The 26,215-nt window shown below is 35.0% G+C and overlaps 1 protein-coding gene across 1 annotated transcript in view; it reads right to left on the reverse strand.

The window, feature by feature from the left end:
- Positions 1-26,215, reverse strand: part of LRP1B (LDL receptor related protein 1B) — a 1,866,249-nt gene that overhangs the window by 279,981 nt on the left and 1,560,053 nt on the right. Inside the window, exons 44-50 of the mRNA XM_042994392.1 lie at positions 21,422-21,614; positions 20,666-20,791; positions 16,350-16,478; positions 13,597-13,716; positions 4,204-4,317; positions 3,812-3,961; positions 425-547 (exon numbers count right to left, since the gene is read on the reverse strand). Coding sequence (XP_042850326.1) covers positions 425-547; positions 3,812-3,961; positions 4,204-4,317; positions 13,597-13,716; positions 16,350-16,478; positions 20,666-20,791; positions 21,422-21,614 — 955 coding nt within the window. The remainder of the gene's footprint in view (positions 1-424; positions 548-3,811; positions 3,962-4,203; positions 4,318-13,596; positions 13,717-16,349; positions 16,479-20,665; positions 20,792-21,421; positions 21,615-26,215) is intronic.

Raw genomic sequence — 26,215 nt, forward strand, 5'->3', positions numbered from 1 at the left:
CAAATTTAAGTAAACTATTTAAAACAATACATGTAATTAATAGAAACATTTAGAATAACAATGTTAATAGGTAGGCAGAGTATAATGAGTAGTGTGAACTAAAACCTTATTTTTTATAGCAGAAAGTAAATATATTAGCATTTCAAGTTAATAAGTCAGAAAATAAAGGTGTACCATTTAGATTGATAAAGATAACCATTAATGTTAAAATAAAAGGCTGGGACAGGAGACTGTTATTCTTTATTATAAGTTCTGTTCTATTTTAATTTTTATCATTTTGTAATATTTAATAAAAATGAAAATTGTTAAAATAAATTAGCAACATTTTTTATAAAATTCCTATGTAAAAAAGAGAACATCAGCATATAAGTAGTAATAAGGCATACAGAAAAAGAATGTCACAGAACAAGATAGAATGTCTCACCACAGTGGAACTCATCAAGTCCATCCTCACAATCTTTCTGACCATCACATATCCAGGTATTCAAAATACACCTTCCACTAGGACAACCAAAATAGTTTTCTTCACATTTATGTTTGTTTTGAACTGTGATAAAATACAGAATGTAATGTTAAATAATTTAAATTAATCTTAGCTTCCACAATGTTAGGTAGATAATAAAACAGTAATACTCTGTAAACTGGAAGAGATAAGTAACAAAAAATCTTAAATGAAAGCTGAGATGGTCTCTTCAAGAATGTCAAGGTCATGGGAGTCTGGCTGGTCCAGTTGGTAGAGCATGAGACTCTTGATTCAGGGTCATGAGTTCAAGCCCCACATTGGGTGTGGAGCCTACTTAAAATAAAATGTTATATATATTAGGGGTGCCTGGGTGGCAAAGTCAGTTGGCTAAGCATCTGACTTTGGCTCAAGTCATGATCTCATGGCTCATGAATTCAAGCCCTGTGTTGGGCTCTGTGCTGACAGTTCAGAGCTTGAAGCCTGCTTTGGATTCTGGGTCTCCATCTCTCTCTGCCCCTCCCCTGCTTGCACTTTCTCTCTCTCTCTCTCTCTCAAAAATAAACATTAATTATTTTCATTTATATATATTACACACACATATACATATACATATACAAAAGAATGTCAAGGTCATGAAAACCAAGGAAAAACTAAAACAAGACAAAACAAAAACTGGCACAGACCAGAAGGGACTAGGAAGATATGATAATCAAATCCAACACAGGATTGGATCCTGGATCAGAAAAAAGATAATGGAAAAATTTGTTAAATACAAATAATGTGGAGTACCATTAATTAAAATAAAATACAATAAAATAAAACAAAACAATAAAACAAAATAGAACAAAATAAAACAAAACAAAATAAAACAGATAATTATGAAGTGAATGGGACTAAGGCTAAAGAATCATTTTTGGTGGAAAATATCTGTAATTCTATATTCATAAAGATGAATAACATTACAAAAACATTAGTGGGTCTTTACTGAGAAAGTGTGGGCTGGGTGTTCCTATTGTCTTGTATTCAGAGTATGCTTCGACAAGGTTTATATAAGCATTCTGTACTTTAAAAAGAAAAACAATTTACAATGGAATCTCTAAAAATGTTATCTCTTACATAAATATCTTGAGAATAAGTATCTGCATGCAAAGTCACTTTGTAAATTACATATTTTGTAGACTGTGGAGTATTGTTATTATCATTTCTTTTCTTTTTTTTTTTTTTTTTTGCATCTTTTTCAATGTTTATTTATTTGTTTTAAGAGACAGAGGGATAGAGCATGAGTGGGGTAGGGGCAGAGAGAAAGAGGGAGACACAGAATCTGAAGCAGGCTCCAGGCTCCAAGCTGTCAGCACAGAGCCTGATGCAGGGCTCAACCCCATGAACTGTGAGATCATGACGTGAGCCGTAACCAACTGAACCACCCAGGCGCCTCTTGTTATTATCACTTCTAAGAGAGCATATAAAATATTAGATTTTTCTCTACTAAATTAGATTTTTCTCTACAAGGTCCCCTTGTACCTTTAGGTTTACATTGTTTTAGACTGGCTCATAGCCAATTTAGAAGCAAACCTTAGAATATACATCACAATATAATAATCCATTCACACTATAATAATCATACGACAATAATCCGTTGTGACTGTATTAAGATAACAATCCCATTTTATTTTTTCAAATGCCAATTTTGTATATTTAATTGAAAATGAAAATAAAATTTTTGACAGAATTCACCACTAAACTGAAAAATAATGTGATTTATGTCTTACTTTTTCTTAGGATATTGCCTAGATATCACCTAAGGTGTTTAGCCTGACCTATTACTGGCTTCCAGTCTGTCCATCTACCTGTCTCATCAGTCTATGTAGCTCCCTCTCCTTCTTGCCCACTATGATTATAATTCTTTATTAATGTTAAAAGTAAACTTTAAAAATAATTTGTTAATATTAGAAATATATAAAGGCCACAAAGTTTTTATATATGTGTAAGTTTTAATGAGTATCTATTACATGCTGCTTTCAAGTTAATTTTAAAAATTAACTACAGCCATAATGAGGTAATTTTTGTAGAAATAACAACAGATTATGAATCTAGACACCCAGGGTCCATGAGTCTAAATCAGTGTTAGTATATTTCTTTTAAAACGTCTTATGTGATTAAAAGTAAAATGTGGAAGAGTTGCGGTGAGCCACAGTCACAAGTGCATATAAAAGTTCTCCATAGAACTGGAAAAGTTCTCCAGTTCCTCCTAGGATGCAGCTAGCCTTTCAAACACAGAAGGAACAAAAATGATATCAAGAATGTTACAAATCGTTGAGCAGGAAAACACAAAAATAAAAGGAATCTGCTAATGCAAATTAAGTGATAGATTATGAATTATTAAGAATATCGTTCGACACTAGATATTGGGTGTGCGTGTGTGTATACTGCTGCATAGAATACCTTTGAATATAATTTCCTAAAATATTTTTTAAAACTTGCATGTTAACTAAACATGGAAAAAGTGAGTATGGCAACAGGGTAAGAAGGAGGAAATACCACAGCTCCCAGTGAGACACGTGATTGCAAGGGTAAACAACCAATACACTTACAACCCTTCTGTACCCAGACACCATTCTGCTTTTCATTTTCAGTATGGTAGTCATGAAACTACTGAAATAGTTTCCTATAAAGCATATCTATTTCCAGTTATAGTAATTTAACACCTTTACTTCTTATATTTTTTTTAGATTTGTTTTCTCAAATACTTAGAAAGGAACAGCACTTTTCAATGGAAAGCATTCTGTTAAGAATGCAGATGACAATCTGAAAGAGCTTATGTTTGCAAAAATGGTTAAAAATTCAGATATAAATATGCCTTTCTGACCTTGATCCAGTGAAAATAACTGTTACTCATGCTACTATGTCAAAAGATTGTGTAAACTTCATCAAACAGCCTAACATGACAATACAAACTGTATGACATTGAATAAAGCCAGTGGTGAGAAACATTGTCTCTCTCCCTTTAGTTCATGAATATTTTTTTTTTCTCACTATGTAATACTTCCATGGAAACTTTAGAGATCACACATTTTAAGACTTAATCACCAACTTTAAGAGGATTAATGACGAATTGAACATTCAAAGGAAATCGATCCAAATACTGAACAGATTTCTTGAGCATCATTTCATAACTCATTAAAAAACATCAAGGGGCATGTTTGGAAGAGGATGGTTTCCTGTAATTTAGTCTACATTATTTAAATTTTAATCCTAACCACTGGATATAAAAAATAAAGTTTAACAAATTTATTGTATACAATGAGACTCTAAATCTCAAGGCAAAGACTTTTTTCTTTCTAGAATTACCTGGGCATTTTAATTCATCTGAGTAGTCCCCACAGTCGTTAGACCCATCACATATCCAACTTGGCAGGACACACAGTGAGGTAGAATTACATCTTATAAACCCTGTGGTTTTCACTCCAAGTTTATAGAAATGTGTACAATCTGTATTATCTGTAAGGAGGTAAACAGAAAATGAAAAACACCTCATCTGCAAAGATTATGAGCCTTCTATGTAGGTCACAGAAACAAGAAAAGTTAACCTCATTTGAAGAGATAAAAATGCAATTATCCTACACAACAGGGGTTAATTACACATCAATTCTGGACAAGGTTCAGTGAAACATTGGGCAGTGCTCCATGGAATGCCAAAGGTACCCAGGGAGGAACAAACAAAAGGTAGTGGAATATCTTACTGCAATTCTTTTCATCTGAAGCATCTGCACAATCTATGTTCTGGTTGCATCGTGCTGATCTTGGAATGCATGTCCCATCTGCACAACGAAACTCAACAGAGGCACAGGTTGAAACTGGAAAAACAGGTAAATAAAGAAATGGATAGATGAGACAAAAGCGACTTCTTGCTCTAACATTCTGAGTACAGATGGTCTCTGACTTACCATGGTTCGAAATGAGTTTTTGGCTTTATGAGAGTGTGAAAACCATACACTTTCAGTTGAACCTATACTTCAAATATGGAATTTTGATCTTTTCCTGAGCTAAACATCTGCAATATGATGATACTTTCTCTCTTGATGCTGGGCAGCAGCAGGGAGCCACAGCTCCCAGAGACACGTGATTACAAGGGTAAACAACCAATTCACTTACAACCATTCTGTACCCAGACACCATTGTGTTTTTCATTTTCAGTATGGTAGTCACAAAATTATACAAGATACACAATACTTTATTATAACATTGAATTTTTGTTGGATGATTTTGCCCACCTATAGCCTAATGTAAGTAAGTGTTCTGAGCATGTTTAAGGTAGGCTGGGCTAAACTATGACATTTGATAGGATGGGTGTATTAAATGCATTTTGACTGACAATATTTTCAACTTATGATGGGTGTATCAGGACATAACTGCATTATAAGTCGGGGAAGGTATGTATTTCAACTAACTCACATAGTTTTGTTTGGTTCTACTTTTTTAACTCTGGGAAGTCAAACTTAACCCATGGCTCCCACCCTTGCAAGCTTGGGTTAGAAGTCTCATACGTCTTCCCTGTAGCACACCTATTCTCTCCGTTGTGGTACTTAAAATGCCTCATTGCAATTGCCTGTCTATGTATCTGCTCCCCCACTAAGTTGTAAGCTCCATGAACGCAAGGACTGTGCCTTGTTCCCATGATAATATAAGTGCAGCACTAAGCCAACATACCAAAAAAACAAAACAAAACAAAACAAAAACAAAAACAAACAAAAAAACTGCATGTTGCTGAGAAATTCTTTCTCCTTCCAATTTCAAAAGTACACGGTTGTAACACTAAGCAAATGTCTAATTGAGTTAGTATAGGGAATTCCGAATCTGGTTGCAAAGAAGTGGAAGTCGACTTTGATGAAAAGGACAGCCAGCCAGAGACACTGAGATGGAGCAACCACTGAGCATTTGCTTTATTACTCAGAGGAAATAGCTCAGCAATGCTAGAAAGTCATCCATGCCATTTTCTACTCCTTTACACAGCCATATCACTAATATCTGCTATAGGAAATATGAATCCCTCGTTCTCAGAAGCATAAATGTGGTATGACTTGTCTCTATTGTTAGTAAGTATGGCTTTCCAATTCCCTGCTATGCTTAGATGAGAATCAGTTTCAATATGCTACTGTCATTATCTACACCTTATACAGAATAGCTTATGCTTAATCATATATTCCTTTCTACTTTGCTCACACATTCATTACCATACAATGGTTTCTAGCAATATGTTGTGAACAGGTGCATGACATACTATGTACATTAGATTAACTTAGGTGAGAATTTTATTCCAAATTCAAATTTCCACAGGTGGCTTATGTAAATGTACAACCTGAAGGGCTCTTTGATTATGCCACTTTTACTAGTGTTGATATTTTAAAGAGCCCATTTAATTATAAATAGAAATTATATCAATTGTAAATGGTTAAAATGCCACCTTAAAATATGCAAATTTTACTCAAGGGTGTATGTGTCATTTGTATTTCATAATGCACTGTTCTTATTATATTTAATTGTATCTTGCAATCGTATCCTTATTTGTGCTTAAATGATGATTAGAATAAATGTTTTATTTACAATTTACAATTATAATTGCCTCAGTGTTTTCTTCATTAAAAATAACATCTTATCATATGAAACAGATAATGCTATTATGAATAGAAATAAATACACTGTTCCAAACAGGAAAAAAAAAAAGATATTCTTCTTTTACATCTACAAAAGCAAAAACTCTTCCATATTCCTTTCAATTACATTTTACATTCAATATTTTTTTCAATAGAAACAGCAAATGGAATATATAACATAGAAAGCAATCATGACAAGCATTTATATTTTGTTTCTTACTTTGCTATCTATCAGAATCTCCTATTAAGAAGTTGTATTCCAAAAGATCCTGTATAGTGCCTTTATTGAGAAGACAGGGTTCAAATTTCAATAGTGCTGTATTACAAGGTATTTAAACCCATATGCTTCCATTCTACACAAAGCAAAGATATTATCAATTGTCCTGCTTCCTGGTACATTGGCTGACAGAATAATGAATGCTATGTAAATGCTTAACTAGAGACTTCCTTGAATTTTTTATTTTAAAATTTCTTATAATTTGATTATTTTGAAACATGGTACATGTAATTGCATAACGTTAATTAAATTATTGGTACTAAATTTAGGATGTTTAAGAATTACTTGAGGAGATGTATTTAATGTCTGCTTTTTAGTATCTTACTTCACATTCTGCTTAAAGTTAATCCTTAAAGATTAAAAAAAAAAAAAAAACCAACATCCTAGACAGTGGTAATATTCCCAGACAAATCTAAAAAGATTATCTCATAATACCCCTGGGTTTCCATCTGATACTCACAGAGTTTAAGGATGCCAGAACGATCATAACAGGCACAATCACAACTCATTCCACCACCTCCATCTCTCCCCAAACTTCCACAGAGAATCCTCTGTATACGTGGCAGGGAGCCCATCTGAGTGGGGATTGGCGGCAGATAGAGTGAAGAGGCAAATTATGACTCCGTGAACATGGGGGTGGCATCTCACACAGTTAAGAGGACTCGAGATCCAGCAATGTCACCGTAATGGAGGTTCAAAAATAATTGTACTGGGGCTCTCAGGTGGAAGTGCACGTAAAGAATGCGAGAAGAGTAGGAATGTGGAGCAAGTGGAACCCAGTTTTAGATGGTATTCTGAGAAGAGGAAAGAAAGGACAGGAAATCTGACTAGATGAAAACACACTATAACTTTGAAGTTGAAAAGAGGTGTTAGGAGATAATATTTAAAAGAAACACATGGGCAAAAGGATGAGGTAGGGGGTCAGGAAAACTGGGCAGAGGGTAGAATATTTGTAGGATGTGTGTTTTCTTCCACTTTCCAATAAAAAATATGGCTAATGAATCTTGGTGAGGAGGACCAGGCAGACCTATTAGAGTAGGTGCAATGTGCAAATAGGAAGACTGTACCTTTACTTCAAATCCTCTCTCCACAGAGTCTATAACTTGGTGTAGAGTTTGGGAACCATCGGAGGGTTAACTAGGATGTTAAGTCACACTGAAATTGGACATACTAAGTGGTTGCAGCATTTCATACGCAGTAGAAGCAAGGTGGTTGTGGGGATTAATATCTCCAGCATCTGTAGGCAAGGAAGGAGAGGGAGATGGGAGGAGTCCATGGGAACCACAGGAACTTTAGTAAACAGGTAAGCAAATGCCTCTTCTGCCAAAACGTCTTCTGCTATGTTCCTTCAACTATATTTCTTCCCCACTTTGTTTTGGTCAGTCAAGTATTGAAATGTGTTTCACCCTTCGGGTAATTTTTGAGGGAGAAATGTACTGGAATCTCTAATTTGTCAAGTGAATATGAAAGCTTTCTGTCAATTTTTCCTCAGGCTAAAAGTCCCGAAAAACAGAAAAGAAAATAATGTAGTCCAAATAAAGATAAGCCAAGTGAGAAATACTAGACTTTTCCCTCCAGATAGTCCAAAAGGAGAAGGAAGCCTGCAAAATGTGAGTGAAAACAGCACAGCCACACCAGGAATAGCAATGAGATACTACAAAGGAAGATCTGACAGGGAATGTGGATCAAAGCAGCAGTAAGGGGGAATAAAACCATTCTTCCCCTCATATACTTTCTTAATTTTCCTGTTCCAGCCACTTTCTTTTGTCTGTGTCAGTTAAAATATTTAATGAGATAGGAAAGATATAAGATCGATTAGTCTTTCTGTGGTTTTTAGGACACTTGTTATAAATAACTTAGGTCAATGTTTTCTCTTCCAACTTCCCTGCTCAGCCTGCAGCACAGGGAAGCTGACAAGGAGAAAGAAAGAAAGAAAGAAAGAAAGAAAGAAAGAAAGAAAGAAAGAAAGAAAGAAAGAAAGAAAGAAAGAAAGAAAGAAAGAAAACATTAAATTTGCTGTCATATCTCTTCTGTTTACTTTCAAACCACATCTTTTATTTAACTTACTGCTTAGGCTCTAAAGGTATGCAAACCCAGAAGGAATGATGATTTCGTCTATAGGCATGCTTATCTCTTCCTTTAGCGTATTGTTTGTGGATTCTTCAAAGTTTTATTATGAATTTATGAAAAAACAATCACCAGTTTCCTCTCCTTTAGGTAGCCTTAGAACTACTTAGCTCTCCAGTCCACCTAAAGGTGTCCAGGTGGCCCAGGCAAGTTCATGTACTTCCCAAAGGGAGTAATTAGACCCATCTCAATTGGGAGAGAAGGAAGGATATCATGTACTCTCCCTGAACCTATTCACACAACCTGTCACACAACCAGAAGAGGAATACAGAATGACAAACTTTCTGAACAATTCTTCAGGTTATCTCCCTCCACCCTGCCAGGTAGCCTGATGTCTAAAACTCTCAGGGCAGTAATAAAAGATTTACAAGGATTTAGGGTTTTGCTTCTCTTCAAAAAGAGAAGAAACTAAAACTGATTCCTTATAATATCCATTTCCACTCTGTAAACAGATTTTCTGCCTTGTGGAATAAGAAAGGAAGAAAGAAAGAAAGAAAGAAAGAAAGAAAGAAAGAAAGAAAGAAAGAAAGAAAGAAAGAAAGAAAGAAAGATTAATTACTATTAAGATCTAAACCAAAGAAAAAAAGTGTAAAATACTTCAAGTAATTTACAGATGATTCCACCGTAGCCTCTCTCCATAGCCTATCAAACTGTCTCTGTGTATATTGACTTTTTATTGTACTAATTTATATTTTTCATGTCTTGCTTTATTTATGTTAAAAAGTACTGGAGGCACCTGGGTAGCTCAGTTGGTTAAACATCCGACTTCAGCTCAGGTCATGATCTTACCGTTGGCAGGTTCGAGCCCCATGCTGTGCTCTGTGCTGACAGCTCAGAGCCTGGAGCCTGCTTTGGATTCTGTGTCTCCCTTTCTCTGTCCCCCTCCCCCTGGCGTGCACTCTCTCTGTTTCTCAAAAATAAATAAAAAACATTAAAAATTAAAAAAAAAGTAATAGGTAGCACAAGTGTGTGTGTGCATGCATGCACGGAGGTGTGAGTGCCCACGTGTGCACATGTATATATATAACAAAGCACTGCATCCACATGTTGCACTGACTATAGAAACAGAGAAGGTGTATCTGGAAGAAAACACTTGGAGAGAGAACTCCTTTTCCATTGTCCCTGAGCCCTTACATGTTCCTTTTCAAATTTCATTATTTTTTAGGTACGATAAGGTTCCATTTGCTGGATGGCTATGCATCTGAATTACTGACTTATAAGATAAATTGGCTTATGGGATATAGACCCAGAAAGTCTTTCCCTAGGATGTGAAATGTGCCCTACAAGGACACTATGTGAATAAAATTAATATGAGGGAAAAATCAAATCCACAGATGTAACTGTAATAAATAATCTCATCTAAAATGTACCCATTTGTTTATCCTAAAGGAGCTAGTTCACTTACTTAAATCTATTAATTTCTAGCTAGTAATAAAGTATATGAGTTTTCATGAGCGCTCTTAGTTTCAAGCATCCTATATTAAACAGGAAGAATTTCAAGGCATACGTTTTAGTTGTTGTTTTTAAGATATCCAATAGTTATGATTTTTACATTATTATTATCACAAAAGAAAAGTCTTGACTGAAACTTGATTCATAAATGCAGTAGTTCTTGTCCAAGTACAAGACTGAGATAGTTATAACACAGAAATCAAAAGTTTAGTCTAAGAAAGGGGAAATAACATCGTGAGTTATTTTTATTGTTATTCAGCAGCTGGTAATGATAACATTAGGCACAATAAAATCTATCTATATTTTTTGGAAGACTTACTGCTCCCGCAGCAACAGAAGAATTTGGCATACACCTACCATGTACTAGGTACTCTGTTTCATAAACTTCAACTCATGGACTAATTTGTTTACCACCTTTGAAAAAATGTTTTTTTTTTTTTCATTTTTCAAGAAAATCCACAGTAAGTTATTAACTTCCCACAGTTCCTTTTATGAATTTTGTTGTAAAATCTACTTTTCATATCTATTGTTCAATTCCTTCACATTCTATCTTGATATTTTTATCTTTATCCTAGCTTAAAGTCTTTATTATATTCTCCCTTCCTGCCTGCAAAAAAATAATAAAACATACTTTTTTTTTGGTCTACTTATAGTTTGGTGTCCTCCTTTCTTCCAAACACTTATCCATTTCCCTATATTTATCCCAGTATCTTACTATACTTTATCATTTTTAATATTTTACATGCAGTCTGAAATAACAGTTGATTTAGTCTGCAAAAGTATTTGGGTCTTCCTAAGCTACAGGGTCAACCTTAAATAGTAAGCTACTCAAGTGTTTGGCCAAAGTCTTATGGTCTAAGATGGCAGAGTAACTTCTTAACCCTTTTCTAGTGACAAATTATTTGTGCACATTCTGTCCTCTTCCACAACTTTGCATCACCTTCTCATAGCAACTGGACTTCACATCTTTCCTTTACCATCAATCTTTTCTTTTAAAAAAATGTCTATTTATTTTTGAGAGAGAGAGAAAACAAGAGCAGGGGAGGTGCAGAGAGAGAGAGAGATGGAGAATCTAAAGAAGGCTCAGACCTGTCAGCGCAGAGCCTCACGTGAGACTTGAACTCACCAACTGTGAGATCATGATCTGGGCCGAAATCAAGAATTGAACGCTTAACTGACTGAGCCACGCAGGCACCCCAACCATCAGTCTTTTCTAAAAATAGTATCTTCACTGTATTTACTCCTTCACCATACATTTTCTGCTCCAACCCAATGAAATTTGGCTGTTCTTTACAATTGTTCTTTACCACTGAACTGACTCCCAACGAAGGTTACCAAGAAATTATCTCCTATTTGCCAAGTTCAATGACCCTCTAGTCTATGCCTGGCTTCTTGCCTTCCCCATAACACTTTACAATGCTAACTGATTCTCCCTTCGTAAAAAATAATAACAATTTCCTATGAAGATCTTTCTATTAGTCCTGTGATCTGATTCTCCTTTTTTGTATTATTAGTATATTTAGTTTTTTTTTTTTTAATAGTCAATTCTGATGTACTCCCCTACAACTATTACTCCATACATCCTCTGAGCTTTCTCTCTGTAATGAGTTCAAAATAAACACTTCTCTTCTAAATATACTACTGGAGCCCCAGCTCTACATCTATCTAAATGTCTTTGGAACAGTTCCATCTGAATGTGTCTACAGGTGCTCCCCTCTCAGAACGCAAATATTATCTTATTTCTATCCCACGTGAACAAAAGACCTATAAAAATAAATTTAAAAAATAATGAAACACAAATAATAATTTAAAAACAAAAACAAAAACAAAAGCTCACAAAACGCATCTATTCTTTCCTATGCTTTCTCTGGGATTATTACCCGAGATAAACCTTTTAAAATTTGTTGTATCTGTCTCTCTCCTCTTAATCTCATATTTGGCTGCTGTGATAGCCTCCTGTTTTATCTTTCTGATGTCAGTATTATAGTTTTAATTTTCACAATCAAAGTGTTTTTTTTTCCTCTTTTTTTTTTAAATATAAATTTGATTATATTGGGCTTCCTTTAAGCCTTCACTGACTTTCTGGTGACTACAAGGTGAAGTTTATGTTCCTTAAAATGGGTCAAAATACATCTTCAAGTCATGGCTCCTTCCTCTAATTTGTCTCATTTTTTCTAAACCACTTGCCAGTATGCAATCAGGCTCTGACCATATCAAATTATTTGCAGCTTTCAATATTAGTCTCCCTACTTGGAATTACCTTCTATTTTGATCATTCCACCTTATTTATACCTTATTCCAACCCACTCCCCCAAGAAAAACTTGGTATTCTTATATGTGCAATTATAGTACTTGATATAAATCTTCATCTGTAAATTACTATCTTTCACTTGCAGTTTGAACTCCTAAAGAACAGGCAGATGACTTATTAATTTTATGTGTTCATCCTTAATGCATTGTACCCAATGAAATGTGTTCAGTGAATGAAGATTTTTAAAGGAAAATTGGTTTAGAAAATTCTTTTGGGTCCAGATTTTAGGAGGCCTTAAATGTCAGACTAAAACATTTGTTGTTTATTCTGTAAACACCAGGACTCCATTTGTGATTCTTTATCATGTCTATGATTAAAAATACAAGGTGAATCCTTATATAGCATTTACTATATGCCGAGTTCTGTTCTGAGCTTTTAATATACTCATTTAATTATTGCCTCTTTTCTTATAGCTTGGGAAACTAAGGCACAGATTGGTTAAGTATTTTATCCAAAGACAGAGTCAGTATTGGGGTTGGGGCTAAGGTTTTGTCCCAGGTAGTCTGGTTTGCTGATCTGTCCCAGTAATCACTGTAAGAACAAGTTCAATAAAACATTATAGCATGATTAACAACAATTGCATTAACTGGAAAGAGTATATGCAGGGAGACAAGTTAAAGGACTGCTGTGTTGGGATGTCTGGGTGGCTCAGTCAATTGAGTTTCTGACTCTTTGTTTCAGCTCAGGTAAAGACCCCAGGGTCATGGGATATATCTATACTCAATGTGGAGACTGCTTGGGATTCTCTCTCCCTCTCCCCCCCCTCTCTCTCTCAATATTAAATACATACATACATACATAAGGAACGCTGTGTTAATCCAGGCTCAAGGTAGATTGAAAGGGAAGATATTTCAAAGAATTGGATGATTTATTGATGCATGGGCATGTGGGTGATAAAGTATGGAGGAAAGAGGAATCCAAGTTTTCCTGTCTGGTTGTTAGGAAAATGATGAAACACACTCATGTGAAAAACAGATAATTGAGAAATGAAGGAGAGCATTTTTGGAGCAGTACATTCAGTATTACACATTCTTGTAGAAATGTCCAATAAACAAGGAGGTAGAACTGAAGATGTAAGAAATGACACGAGTTTTGAAGTGAGTGAAGGGATAAAAATCAGAATAGAGAATATAGTCATAATTTTCAATGAATTCTAATAACTCCCCTCCAACAGCATCTACGAAAATGTGGTCCATATATGTTAGCAGGTGCTATATACCAAAAGGGTGAAACCACTGTGCTGTCAGGGACACACTATGGAAAATTTCAGGAAACAGCATCATAACATTCCTAGGCTGAAGCAGCACATATTTACCTTTACAGTCTAATTCATCAGAGTTGTCCCCACAGTCATTTTCACCATCACATAACTTGCCATGCGTAATGCAACGACGATTGTAGCAGGGCTTGAAACCTCGTCGACAGCTTCTGTTTTCTTATAAATGAAAATAGAAACAGAACTGGATGTCTTACAGAGATATTTTTAAAACAAAGAAAATCACTGATGAGATCTCATTCATAACAATTGGATCATGTATCTATGAAACAAGTGCTGTGCAGGATCAAAGCTCTAGATTAGAGCTTTGCATATTCATGCATTATCAAGTGGTATATTCAGTAAAGACCTTTTTGACTAAGTATTTTAACTTCAGTGTTCATACTTGGAGACCTCTTCAAATTATACTCACATTATTGCTTCTTATATTTGTGTCCACTAGCATGGAAATAAACATACTAAACTTTCTCAAGAAATCAGTCTCTACCTCAAAAGTCATAAAGACACTCTCAATACCTATCTCCTATCTCTTCTGCATGCTGTAAGGATTTTATAACAAGAAAAATAAGTGGCAAAACATGTATCCCTGAATCAGTGAATCAGAGAGTTACCTAAATATCCGTAAATTCCCTTAAAAAATTATATGAGTGGCTCAGTTGGTTAAACATCTGACTCTTGATTTCGGCTCAGGTCGTGATCTCACAGTTAGTGAGTTCGAGCCCTGCATGGAGCTCTGTGCTGATAGTGTGGAGCCTGCTTGGGATTCTCTCTCCCCGTCTTTCTCAGCCCCTCCCCGACTTGTGTGTGCGTGCACATGCTCTCTCTCTCTCTCTCAAAATAAATAAATAAACTTAAAAAAACATTGAAAAATGTTTACCAAATTTTCTAAGAATAATAATAATTGCTTTCTAAATGTATTTACCTTAAAGAGAGTTTCCTGGGGCACCTGGGTGTCTCAGTCGGTTAAGTGTCCGACTTCAGTTCAGGTCATGATCTCAAGGTCTGTGAGTTTGAGCCCTGTGTTGGGCTCTGTGCTGACAGCTCAGAGCCTGGATCCTGCTTCAGATTCTGTGTCTCCCTCTCTCTCTGCCCCTCCCCCTCATGCTCTGCCTCTCTCTGTCTCTGACAAATGAATAAACCTTTAAAAATTTAAAAAAAAAAAAAGAGGGTCTCCTGTATTTTCTGATTTGGGGCAGAAGGTACCACTTACAATAATAATAACTGCCATTTACTGAACACTAATTTTGTGCCAGGCTCTATATTGAGCAAATGTACATATACTTTTGTTTATTTAGTGTTCTGAATCAACATTCAAACTAGGTTTGTCTTGTAGTGAGAAATAAAAATACAGAGAAGTACCCTTGCTCCTACAAGTCATACACTAGTAGGTCTAGGAACATAAATGCAACCTCAGGTGTAACTCCAAAGCCTAAAATCTACATCTACGGGTGTATCCCACAGGCCAAATGCAGCCTGTGAGCCTGTTTTTGTATAGCTCTGGCTCTAAGAATGGTGTTTATATTTCTAAAAAGTTTAAAAAAAGTTTTTTAAATAAAGGATAATTCACAGAGAGCACTTTTGGCCCACAAACCCTACATTACTTAACTAACTAACCCTTTCCAGATAAAGTTTGCCAACCACTGCTCACACGAATATTTTTAGGAGATAAAAATAATGTGAAATATATTCTCAAGACAATTCATAATAAATATGAATTGCAAGCTGATTATTATATTTTTATATAGTTTAATATTTTCATAGTGTATAGAATATAACCATTCATTCAAGTGAATATGCCAGTTGAGGTAAATTCACTAAGATTTCAGTTATAGATCAATCATGGACAAATTACATCTGACTATCATTTTAACGGAGAGTGTGATTCTGCAACATAAAAGAGAGAACTGCCTGTGAATTGCCCAAACTCTATCTTCCTCTTATTTTAACCACTCTTTGATCATTTAGGTATAATTATTATCCAGGTTATAGAACAAAGGAGAAAAGTAGAAACCAAATTCCAGATATATATTCCTGAATTTTACAGAGCATACAATATCAACACTCTTATACTGCAGTGCAAAAATAAATCAAACCATTTTGGAAATAAGCTGGAACAATGCTACAATAACTATTAATGATTACACATACACAAACTTCCAGGAAAAATATTGTGATGAAGGTAAACATCAGTTGCTTGCTGGGCTCAAAAAGCCAATCTCTACCCTCAAGAGAGAACAAAATGTTGACCATCACTTGGTGTCACCTATAGAGGTACAGCTGGCAGAACTCCCTGCTTGATGGGGAGGATAGCTAAGGCAATAAGCCCTTGTACCCAAAGACACTAGCCCTGGGCCAATCCAGGAGGCAAAAATAAGGATGACACTTTGATATCAACTCAACAATGTGCTGACTGATGGTGAAACTTTACTGCAGAATAAACTTACAATATCTACCAAAACTAATATTTCTGACTTACACTTTAGGAATGTAACCCTAAAACTTACTCCTACATGATGAATAACTAGACAGCTAAAAAGAAAGGCTCTTAAATTTGTACTTTGTAGACAGAAAGCCATGGGGAAATTCTTCACTGAGTATCGTGAGTACCGAATAGGAAATAAGGAGCCCTGTTTGAACAAGAACAAAGCCAAATCTATGCCTTAGACCTGCATATTATTACAGACATTCAGGAAATCATACGTATGAACTAAATGGAGATAATCAAACCAAAAACTATAAAAATAATTACAAACTGCTCTCTGAAACAAGGACATCATACATGGGACACTTACCACAGTAGAGTAGTTTCTCATCTGACTTATCCTTACAGTGAGGAATGCCATCACAGGTGAGCTGGTAGTCGATACACTCTCCATTTCCACACTCAAACTCTGAATACATGTTGCAAGAGGAATTTTTTGCTGAAAGGGAAAAAGTCAAGGTTTTTACTCAATAACAAACATGATGTTTGCTGTTTTTACCTTCCCTTTCTAAAACTTTTGGGACTTGCCTCACTTCATTTTTCTTTTATACCTATTTGTATATTTTGCTAATTATTTTGTGACTATATATGTATGGAAAGAAGGATGGGCTTAAATTTGGGTAACTATATTTGTGCATATTGCTTAACAGTCCACCTTAAAAAGAAATTGTAAAAAAAAAGAACCAGTTAAATGGGCTCTGTACATATTGAGAGTGTGTGTGTGTGTGTGTGAGTGTGTGTGTTTTCTTATCGGAACCTATTATATACTCTTCAATACATTGACATTTTCCAGACATAGACTTCTCTTGTTTGTTTGTTTGTTTATTTATTTACATTTGAGTGTAGTTGACACTCAATATTACCACAGTTTCAGGGACAGTGTTCTTTTTTTTGTTAATGCTTGACTTGATTCATCTCATTTAAATCTACCTCCAACCTATATTCCTCTCCAACTACCTTTTAGCAGCTTTTGTCATTCAGATGTACTGAAACTGCTAAAAAGATTCTCCTCAGTCTCTTGTTCTGTGCATTGTGGGAGGTACCAGGGAGCAGAACTGATACACACGGCCAGCACCTGCTCCTTGAAATGCACAGGAAACCATGGATTAAACTGGTAGAAGAGCCTGATAAACTGAAAAGCATGTGAACCAGAATTTATGGGCTCCAAGTGACCACCACCATATTGTCTCACTTCTAAATCTCAAGATTTTACTAAGAAATTAAAAGCCAGAGTTTCTGGGGCACCTGGGTGGCTCAGTTGGTTAAGCGTCCGGCTTTGGCTCAGGTCATGATCTTGCGGTTTGTAGGTTTGAGCCCTGTGTCGGGTTCTGTGCTGACAGCTCAGAGCCTGGAGCCTGCTTCGAATTCTGAATTCTGTGTCTCCCCCTCCTTTTCTTTTCCTCCCCTGTTCATGCTCTGTCTCTATCTCTCAAGAATAAATAAACTTAAAAAATAAAAAAAATTAAAATAAATAAATAAATAAAAGCCTGAGTTTTTATGTGGCTTGCCCAATCTGTGAGCAAAGACCCACAGCAACAAAGTATGAGCAAACAAACAAAAACCAAAAACATCTTTCTACAGCTAGGTTTCATTGTTTCATTCCTGGAACACCAGTGTGTAACCCCTGTTGTAGAAAGAGCTTTCCTGGGGAAAATGGACTTATTTTTATTCTTAAATAATAGATTTGCCAGCAAATACTTGGAATCTAACGTTTTGGTTGCATCCCTTGTGTTGTTTGCTTCCTTGTACTCACTCCATTGCTTGTTGAATAATTGTACAGCAAAATCTAGTCATGTTAATTATGTTGGAGGTAACTGGAATTCATTTATCTCCACTAATGCAGAAAACAGAGCTTAATTTTATAATTTACTACCAATTTATTTTTAAAGCTATATTTCAGAAATATTCCAGCCACTATTACTACTTGAAGTTTCCAGTGTTTTCTTTATTATTTCTAGAAATTAGAAATTTCTCATTTTCACAGATTATCAATCTACCTACCTATGACTTTTAATTGAACTCTTTCATCGGTAATTTTTTTTCATATTCTAAAAATATTTCGTTTTCTTGGTGCAGTCTAAATTTCAGTGGTCATTAGCTAAGGTGGAAAGTCATCTTAGAGAAAGTAACAAAGAATTAAAAAATCTAAAATATCATTAACTTTAAAGAAAGAAGAGCTGGAGCATCGGGGTGGCTCAGTTAAGTGTCTGACTTTGGCTCAGGTCATGATCTCATGGTTAATGAGCGTGAGCTCCACACTGCTGTCAGCACAGAGCTTGGTTCGGATCCTCTGTCCTATCTCTTTGCCTGTCCCCCACTCACGCTGTCTCTCTCAAAAATAAATAAACATTTCAAAAAATAAAGGAACAAGTGTTAAGAAGGGTGCTGACATTACTGCACATGATCACAATAGAGCATGAGCTGAACAAAATTCACTTACTGAGAGTCTATATGCCATTCCCAACTTATTCTACTTTCAACACATCCTATTTAACTTCCCACTTCCAGTGAAAACGAACTGTTATGATTGAAAATGCAAATTTTGTTTTGATAATCATTATGCCTTTGAGGGGGAAAAATATTCACAACAAAAAATGTTTTTATTAGGTAAAATCAAATCTTATATAAGCACAATTCTTGCTTAGGTATGTTCATATGAAATAGTATTGAGTGTTTTATGCTTCTTTGCAGAAACAAAAATGTGGTTCATCTGTCCTCTAGTTCTCTTACAAGGTAATTACTTTAATTATATTTGCTATTCTTATTTCTGTTGCGGGTGTTGATAAGGTTAGGAATGTTGTATAAAATGGAACTGCCTAATCTTTCTGTCATGAATTATGTCAACACATGGTTTTCCCTCCCATACCCCGAGGGAGGTGTTAGTAAATGGCCTTTCACCCCTTCAACACTGCCATTAACATTCATGAACTGCTCTGGGTGAACTAATTCAGATGTGGACATAGATATTTCAGAAATATCCTCATTTCCCAAAGATGGATTTGACAAGAAGTTACTTTCCAATCTCTCTGCTGGACCACAGGATTTCAATATGAATGCACCATGGATACAGGATGCTTCTATAAAGGTCTGTCGGCTCTGAGGAATCCAACATCACTCTATAGTTGCATGTGAATACAACTGTGCTTGTTTAAAAGACAGTTTTCTTTCTGATTCATTCCCTCTCATCAATAGAGAGAAGCAGGTGGCTTAGTAGGGACAGATGTATCTAATCTATTTTGCAGCGAGCACAGGCATCCACTGTATACAAATTAGCCTTGCTGTTTCGACTAAAGGCATTGCTTTTCTACTGGCCTGTATTGACCTGTGAAAGAAACATGAATGATTCTAATGCATGGCTAACACTCCAGGCTTACAGATGGCATCAGATCCAGACCATTACAGCTGAAACCACAAAAGCAAACTGAAAGAGAGTTTAAGCAATTGCCTGAACAATTCAAGGAAGTGTTGGGTTACTAAGAAATACAGGAATTTGTGGCCCGAATTATTAAAATTGTCTTCATTTAAAGTTCACTGACCAACTGCATCATTCCCTCGTTTGCTTTGGCACAGTCTTAAATGAAAGTCTTTTACTTCTTTGGCTAAAAGGTGCCCTTTGGGTTGTGGTACCAGTGTGCAAAGTGAAAAGGTATGTCTGTGTTCTTGTATGAGGTGTGATAGTTTTCAAGGTAAAGAAAACGATGTGAAAGTGCTTGCATTAAAGTACATGGCTGAAAAAAAAGATCCTCCTGGTAAATAACGACCAAATACAAAGATGAAACCTACTTATACCATCTGATACAATGGAGCATATCCAGCTCCACTGGTTTTCTAAGATGAAAAGGTAGAAGATGAAGAAATAGATGATGAGAGAAAAAAAAGCAAACAATCACCACATCCTGAGAGTGAGTTCACCAATTTCCAGCAAAATGTTTATCTTTTGTCTTTGTTATACACAACAGTCTTAATGTTAAAGATGAATTAACATTCTTTATGTCGCTGGCTAATTTCTCATGGCAGTATTGGAACACTTGAACCTTATTTATTTTGGAAACAGTTTGAAAACTTAGCTGTTAATAAGTGTATACTGTAATGGTACTAATTAAAGATTGCAATGCCTTTTGGGAGGTATAAACATCATGCAAGGCTGCAATGTTACATTCTTAATTAACCGTTTGGAAATGATTACAAATAAGCTGCATGAGCCATTCTCTCTCATTTACATACTGTGACGGACTGTGAGTAGTTTCACTACAAGGCTTCTGATCTACTGCCTATATATTGGTTTGTTTCAGCTTTTTTAATTTTGCTATTGACTTAATTTTCAAAGTCGTAACCACAAGTTTGCAGATGATTATGTACACAGGTTATTTCTCTAATCCAACACCTTCCAGCCCACAATGGGGGGAACACACCATTTGCCGCTGTTTGGATTATCATTATCTATCATATGGTGTTACAATCAAGTAGAATGGTGAATCGAGTTCTTTTTAGGATAGAGAGATATGCCAACTGGGCCTTTAATATTGGAGGAAAGTACAACTTCATGAATACTGAAACAATTTCAATATGTCTGTGTGTGCTTTTTGAGCAGTTATGTCATATCACATTTCAATACTCTTTACTTACTCACACATCTGTTGTCATCTAGCAATATGCGATCTCCCCTGCAGGAACAATTCACTCTCCCATTAGGAGTTAAAAGGCACAGGTCATGGCAACCTCCATTTAATACTGAACATGGAGAAAGTTCACCTGCAATAAAGAAGCTTTATTGGTAACATTTTATATTGAATTTCTATTCTGTTAGATAGAGATTAATAGTAAACTGTTAGACTGCACCCATCTCTCAAAGATAAAAATAAGAAAGGTTCAGGACTTTTGAAAATCCAAACATCACAAGCAATAAGAACTTTTGAAAAACATGTAACATAAATCACTACATCTTCTACAACATTTGTCAAGGAAGCCACGGCATCACATGAACTAGAATCATTAAAAACCACATTGACACTTCAAGCTGCAATTTTTGTAGGTGTTCCAGTGATTAAAGAACTTTTAAGCCCAGATGTAAAGCTTATTTATTAAGAAGTATTATTTTCAAGGAAACAATTTGATTTGAAAGTTCAAAGATAGGCAGTGAGAGAGAATAAAGTTCCAGAAACAAGTAATTAAAAAGGAATTGTTCCTCTGGTGATAAATTCAGAACTACAGAAGGTATCTTAAACGTTTCAGATGATTTTATTGTACTGCATGGTCAAATCCTGAACACTATCCCAGGAACTCTAAGAAAACAAAATTCAACCAAGTATTACTAGAACACATAGATGATTTTTCAAGAGATTATATAATTAAGAAATACATTTAGTGTCTAGTGTAACTTACAGCTATTAGTGTCATTGGCAACAGCTATGATTCCCATTGGTTGGTGTGGAATATCAGAACGAAGAATTTTTGTATCTCCTCCTGTATACTTGTTGGAACGCAGAATAGCTCTTCTTCCCCAGTCTGACCAGAAGATATAATTGTCATAAACAGCCAAACTGAGGAAAGTTCCTGGCCCAGATTTGACAATCACCTGAAATAAATTTAAATATATATTTTTAAATGAAGATATAGGCATTCCTATAATTACATCCACTTTTACTTCAAAAAAATTTTTTAAATTAAGAGTAGATAGCTTTAATCAATGAAAATCAGATAAAAATGCATTTTACTCAATGTATTTTTATAAAATTCTTAACAGTTTATTTTAAATGTTTTAATCATTCTTAGCTTTTACAATGTATTTAATATTTTAAGTATATTTCTATTTACTAATCATTCAGTTCATATAAACAATTGCATGTTTTCAATATTATACAACAAAATCACCAAGCCAAAAATATGAGATTCTGTTTACTAATAAACATTTATCTTTTTTTAAGAATCATCAGACATCCAGTGAACACTCATCAAGCTCTCAGAACTATATAAGGAACATAAAGAACTATAGGACCCAGGTTTTCCTTCAGGAAGCTTTTACCATCTCTTTCCATTACAATTATTTCCATTACAATTATTGCTCTTTCCAATACAAAATTCCATTGCAATACTCCCTTATATCTTGTGTGACAGTCCTGAAAAAAAACTTCATTGATGTTTTAACAAGTGTCATGGATATATGTTTTCCTTAACTCATGTAATGCTACTGAGGAAAAAGAAAAACAGAAGATGAACTAGATGCATGTAACAATGTGGGTTGATTTTGGAATAATTATGCCGAGTGAAAGCAGCCAGAAATAAAGATATCACTCATATACTCTAAAAATTTCAAAGTAATCTATGGTGACAAAAAACAAAACAAAACAAAACAAAACAAAACAAAACAAAACAAAACAAAACAAGTGTTTCCCATGGACAGAGTGAGGCAGGGGAGGGATGGAAAGAAAGAGATTAAAAAAGGAAATGAAGAAATTTGTAGAGGTCATGGATATGTTAATTTTCTTTCTCAGCCTCTAGAACTGTAAGAAATAAATGCCTGTGGTTTAAGCCGCCCAGTCTATGGTATTTTGTTATAGCAGTCTGAACTGATTCATCCCTTCCTTCCTTCCTTTCAGAAAAGCCAAGCTTTAAGATTTATATCTACTTTAAATTTCAACAAATATATATATATATATATATATATATATTATTTCAATATATTTCAATATATTTCAACAAATTTAAATTTGTTGAAATTTGTTGAAATTTAAATTTCAACAAATATATATATTAAAAAGCAAAATGATGAAGGAAAGATTGTTTGTTATGAGAACATGAAATGATAGCTAATGTGCGATCTGGGAAGATTTTCCTGAGAAAGGGAATGATGAAGAGTCAATAGGACAGGAAAAGAGAAAAAAGAGAAAGAAGGGCTCTGGGCAGAGGGAATTCAAGGTGTAGAAGCCAAGTGGAAGGGGAAAGAGAAAATGAACAAAGGTTAAGCAGGTCAGACATGACAAGAGGATCCCATGAAGAGGCAAGAAGGGCAATGTATAGGGTAGATCAAGGCTGTGAATCTGAGTTTTGTTGTGAAAGTTATAGTATGTCATGCAGGTTTTGAAGCACATTAATATCATTTTCGGTTTGTAGTTTTATAGATTATTTAAAGATTACTGGTGTAGAGATTAGATTAGATAAAAACAAAAGAGCTGCAGAGAGACCAATTAAGATCAGCTGTATTTGTCCAGACAAATGATAACAGTTTTCATGATTTACTTAAGAAAGGTAAAGAAGATACAGAGTAGAGCAGTATTTGCAAATGAAGGACTTCCTAATTTATTTTTGTCAAAATTCATGAGAGTTTTTATTCATTCGCCTATTCACTCATCCACTCATTCATTAGTTCGTCCTTTTACTATTTTTTTGTTGTTGTTGTAAACAATAAAAGCTAACATTTCACAAATGCTTACAATGTGCAGGAAGGATATACATTACACGTATAAAACCTAACTTTAATCTTCATAGCAACTGATAGAGTAAATACTACTTCATTCCACATTTCACTGATGAGGACTGAAGCTTGAAAGGTTATACAATCAACCCTAGGTCATAGATGTACTAAGTAATTTGATGCCATTTCAGATCCAAATAGATTCAGATCCAGATATTCAAATATTCAGGGCAAGATCAACTAAGATCTGATTTTAATTTTTTTTTTAAATTTGCCTTACTTAAAGTAACTAGAGAAATTCGTCTTTAATATTGGCATATGTATATGTACTGCATTATTTTATCTAGGCTCCTTCAGGTTAGGAACTAAAGTAATTTCTTTGATTCCCTTTTCTATCCAGTATCATATTTTGCATGAACAAAATACACACTTTGATGAATCAGTAAGAGTGAAAACAAAATTTTAAAAGTTAGACATAAATAAAATTAATTTTTTTTTGATGGCTAACAAGTAGCTAGTCCTATGACAATAAAAGTTCTTCTATATTGTTACCAAAAGTCTATTTGGTATATACAGTAACTTCTATGAATTTTAACACTGACTGAGTCTAGTAGCTTACTTCTCTACTTCTGCTGACACAGAGAAAGAGGAAAAAAGCAACTTAAACCCAGTTTATAATTATGTATGTTGCTTTAATAAGGTACAATAGGTTCTACTGAGAATTGAGCTGACTCCAGACATCTCATTTCACTGGTTAGAGTTCCATGTGGAACAGAGAAGTGAAATCCACTAAATTATACTTTCTCGTCTCCATGTTAAAACATTCTTATCAAAAGTTCACAAATACTGCACCTTGCAAGCCTAATCAGCATCTTTATTTACAGTGCAGAAGCTTTGTCATCATAAATTGCACTTTACCATGTTATATGGTAATGTACCATTATGGCATAATTTTGAAGCACTTTCACTTTAAACCTATAAATAGGCTCATGTTTCAATATAAGAATTCATGTTCATTCAGAAAATGCATTTCTTGACAGTGTATATTAACCTCACATGTGTCCTAGATAGACAATTAAATTGGTAATGCCACTTAGACTTGAAATTTTGTGTCAGGAATTTAATCACTAATCATCTGATTTTCCATCCTGAAACTTCTCTGGTGCCTTACTGGAAGCACTAGAAACAATAAAAGAATACAAAAACATTCAGTTTTATAAACCAGACAACATACTTCCAACACCCAGATGCTAAATGTTAAACCAAACAATTAAAAAGCCAAGGAAACAGGAGGCTTCCCAAACACCTCAGGTGATTGCCTCACTGACAGGATGGTAAATGATCATTATGAGAAATGACAACTTGGCCCCTACCATGGTCAGGGATGACAAAGTGTTACAGGTTGCAAAGAAACAACTGTGGTTGCTTTAGCTTTAGAGAGAATGGCAATGTGTAAATCAGCAACTCAAAACTGAGAAATATTTAATTTAAGAACAGATGACTATATTTAACTTGAGTTTGAAGAATATGAAGTATCAAAATGTCATTAGTGCCCAATCAAATCTGGAAAGAACAACATGCACAGCAATCATCTAACAGACCACTTATTGTGTGAGACGGGTTGCCAGCTTTAGTTAGAGAGGCAAACCATCATAAAAGAAGAGTAGAGAATGAAATATTTTCATTTTATACTCTCTGTTTCTGATCTCTCTATTGACCAACCTCAACCAGATTCCAGAGGACAACAAAGTCAGTTGACCACAAGAAAGCCTGCTAGTGGCAGACAACAAGGGGAAGAAAGTGGGGGAAAAATCTGCAGATCCGACTGAGAGCGGTAGTAGAAGTGAACCCTATTCTGAGACTCCTTAGTTTTCCCCAAATAAGCTATTTTGTTTCTTGCAATTCAGTCCCCAAATCTATAAACTGGGATAACAAATATCAATGACTCAACTTGGCTCTTTTTCTAAGGAAAGACAAAGGATAAGATATTTCCTAAGGCCACACAGAGAAAAATAAGATATTCCTGAAGTGTTATAGTCATTCCTAAATGAAATTTGAGCAAGTTCATGTTTTGACTACCGTGCCTTCATAAATGACTGCAATATTTTTAATTTGGATGTATTTATATAGTTTGAGATTCATAGGCTGATTGTGTTAATAAAAAGTAAACTTAAGGAAAAAACCCTAAGTATATTTTTCAGTAAATTCTTTCTGTTTTGAATTCCTTCTAAACACGTCTGCTGTGAGACCCACTGAGAAATGACTTTCTTGAGAATCCTCTCCCTGCTGCCCAAAGCAAAATGTCTCCCTCCTTTTCATATGCAGTTTTTACACACATTCATTAAAACACTTGTCAGAGAGTATCCTTAAAGAGCTTATATTTTAGGGGCACCTGGGTGGCTTGGTCGGTTAAGCGTCCGACTTCGGCTCAGGTCATGATCTCACGGTCCATGAGTTCGAGCCCCGCGTCAGGCTCTGTGCTGACAGCTCAGAGCCTGGAGCCTGTTTCAGATTCTGTGTCTCCCTCTCTCACTGCCCCTCCCCTGTTCATGCTCTGTCTATCTCTGTCTCAAAAAATAAATAAATGTTAAAAAAATTTTTTAAAAAAAAGAGCTTATATTTTACCCATCTCCCTGGCAGAAATGAAATACTTGAAATCAGCAATCGTATGATTTTATTTTTGTAACTCAAGTGCTTAGTATAGGACATATTTAACATCCAATGATTATTTATTTATCAAATCAGTTAATAAAAGAATGATTAAA

Source organism: Panthera tigris, chromosome C1 (assembly GCF_018350195.1).
Source record: "Panthera tigris isolate Pti1 chromosome C1, P.tigris_Pti1_mat1.1, whole genome shotgun sequence".
Taxonomy (NCBI): domain Eukaryota; kingdom Metazoa; phylum Chordata; class Mammalia; order Carnivora; family Felidae; genus Panthera; species Panthera tigris.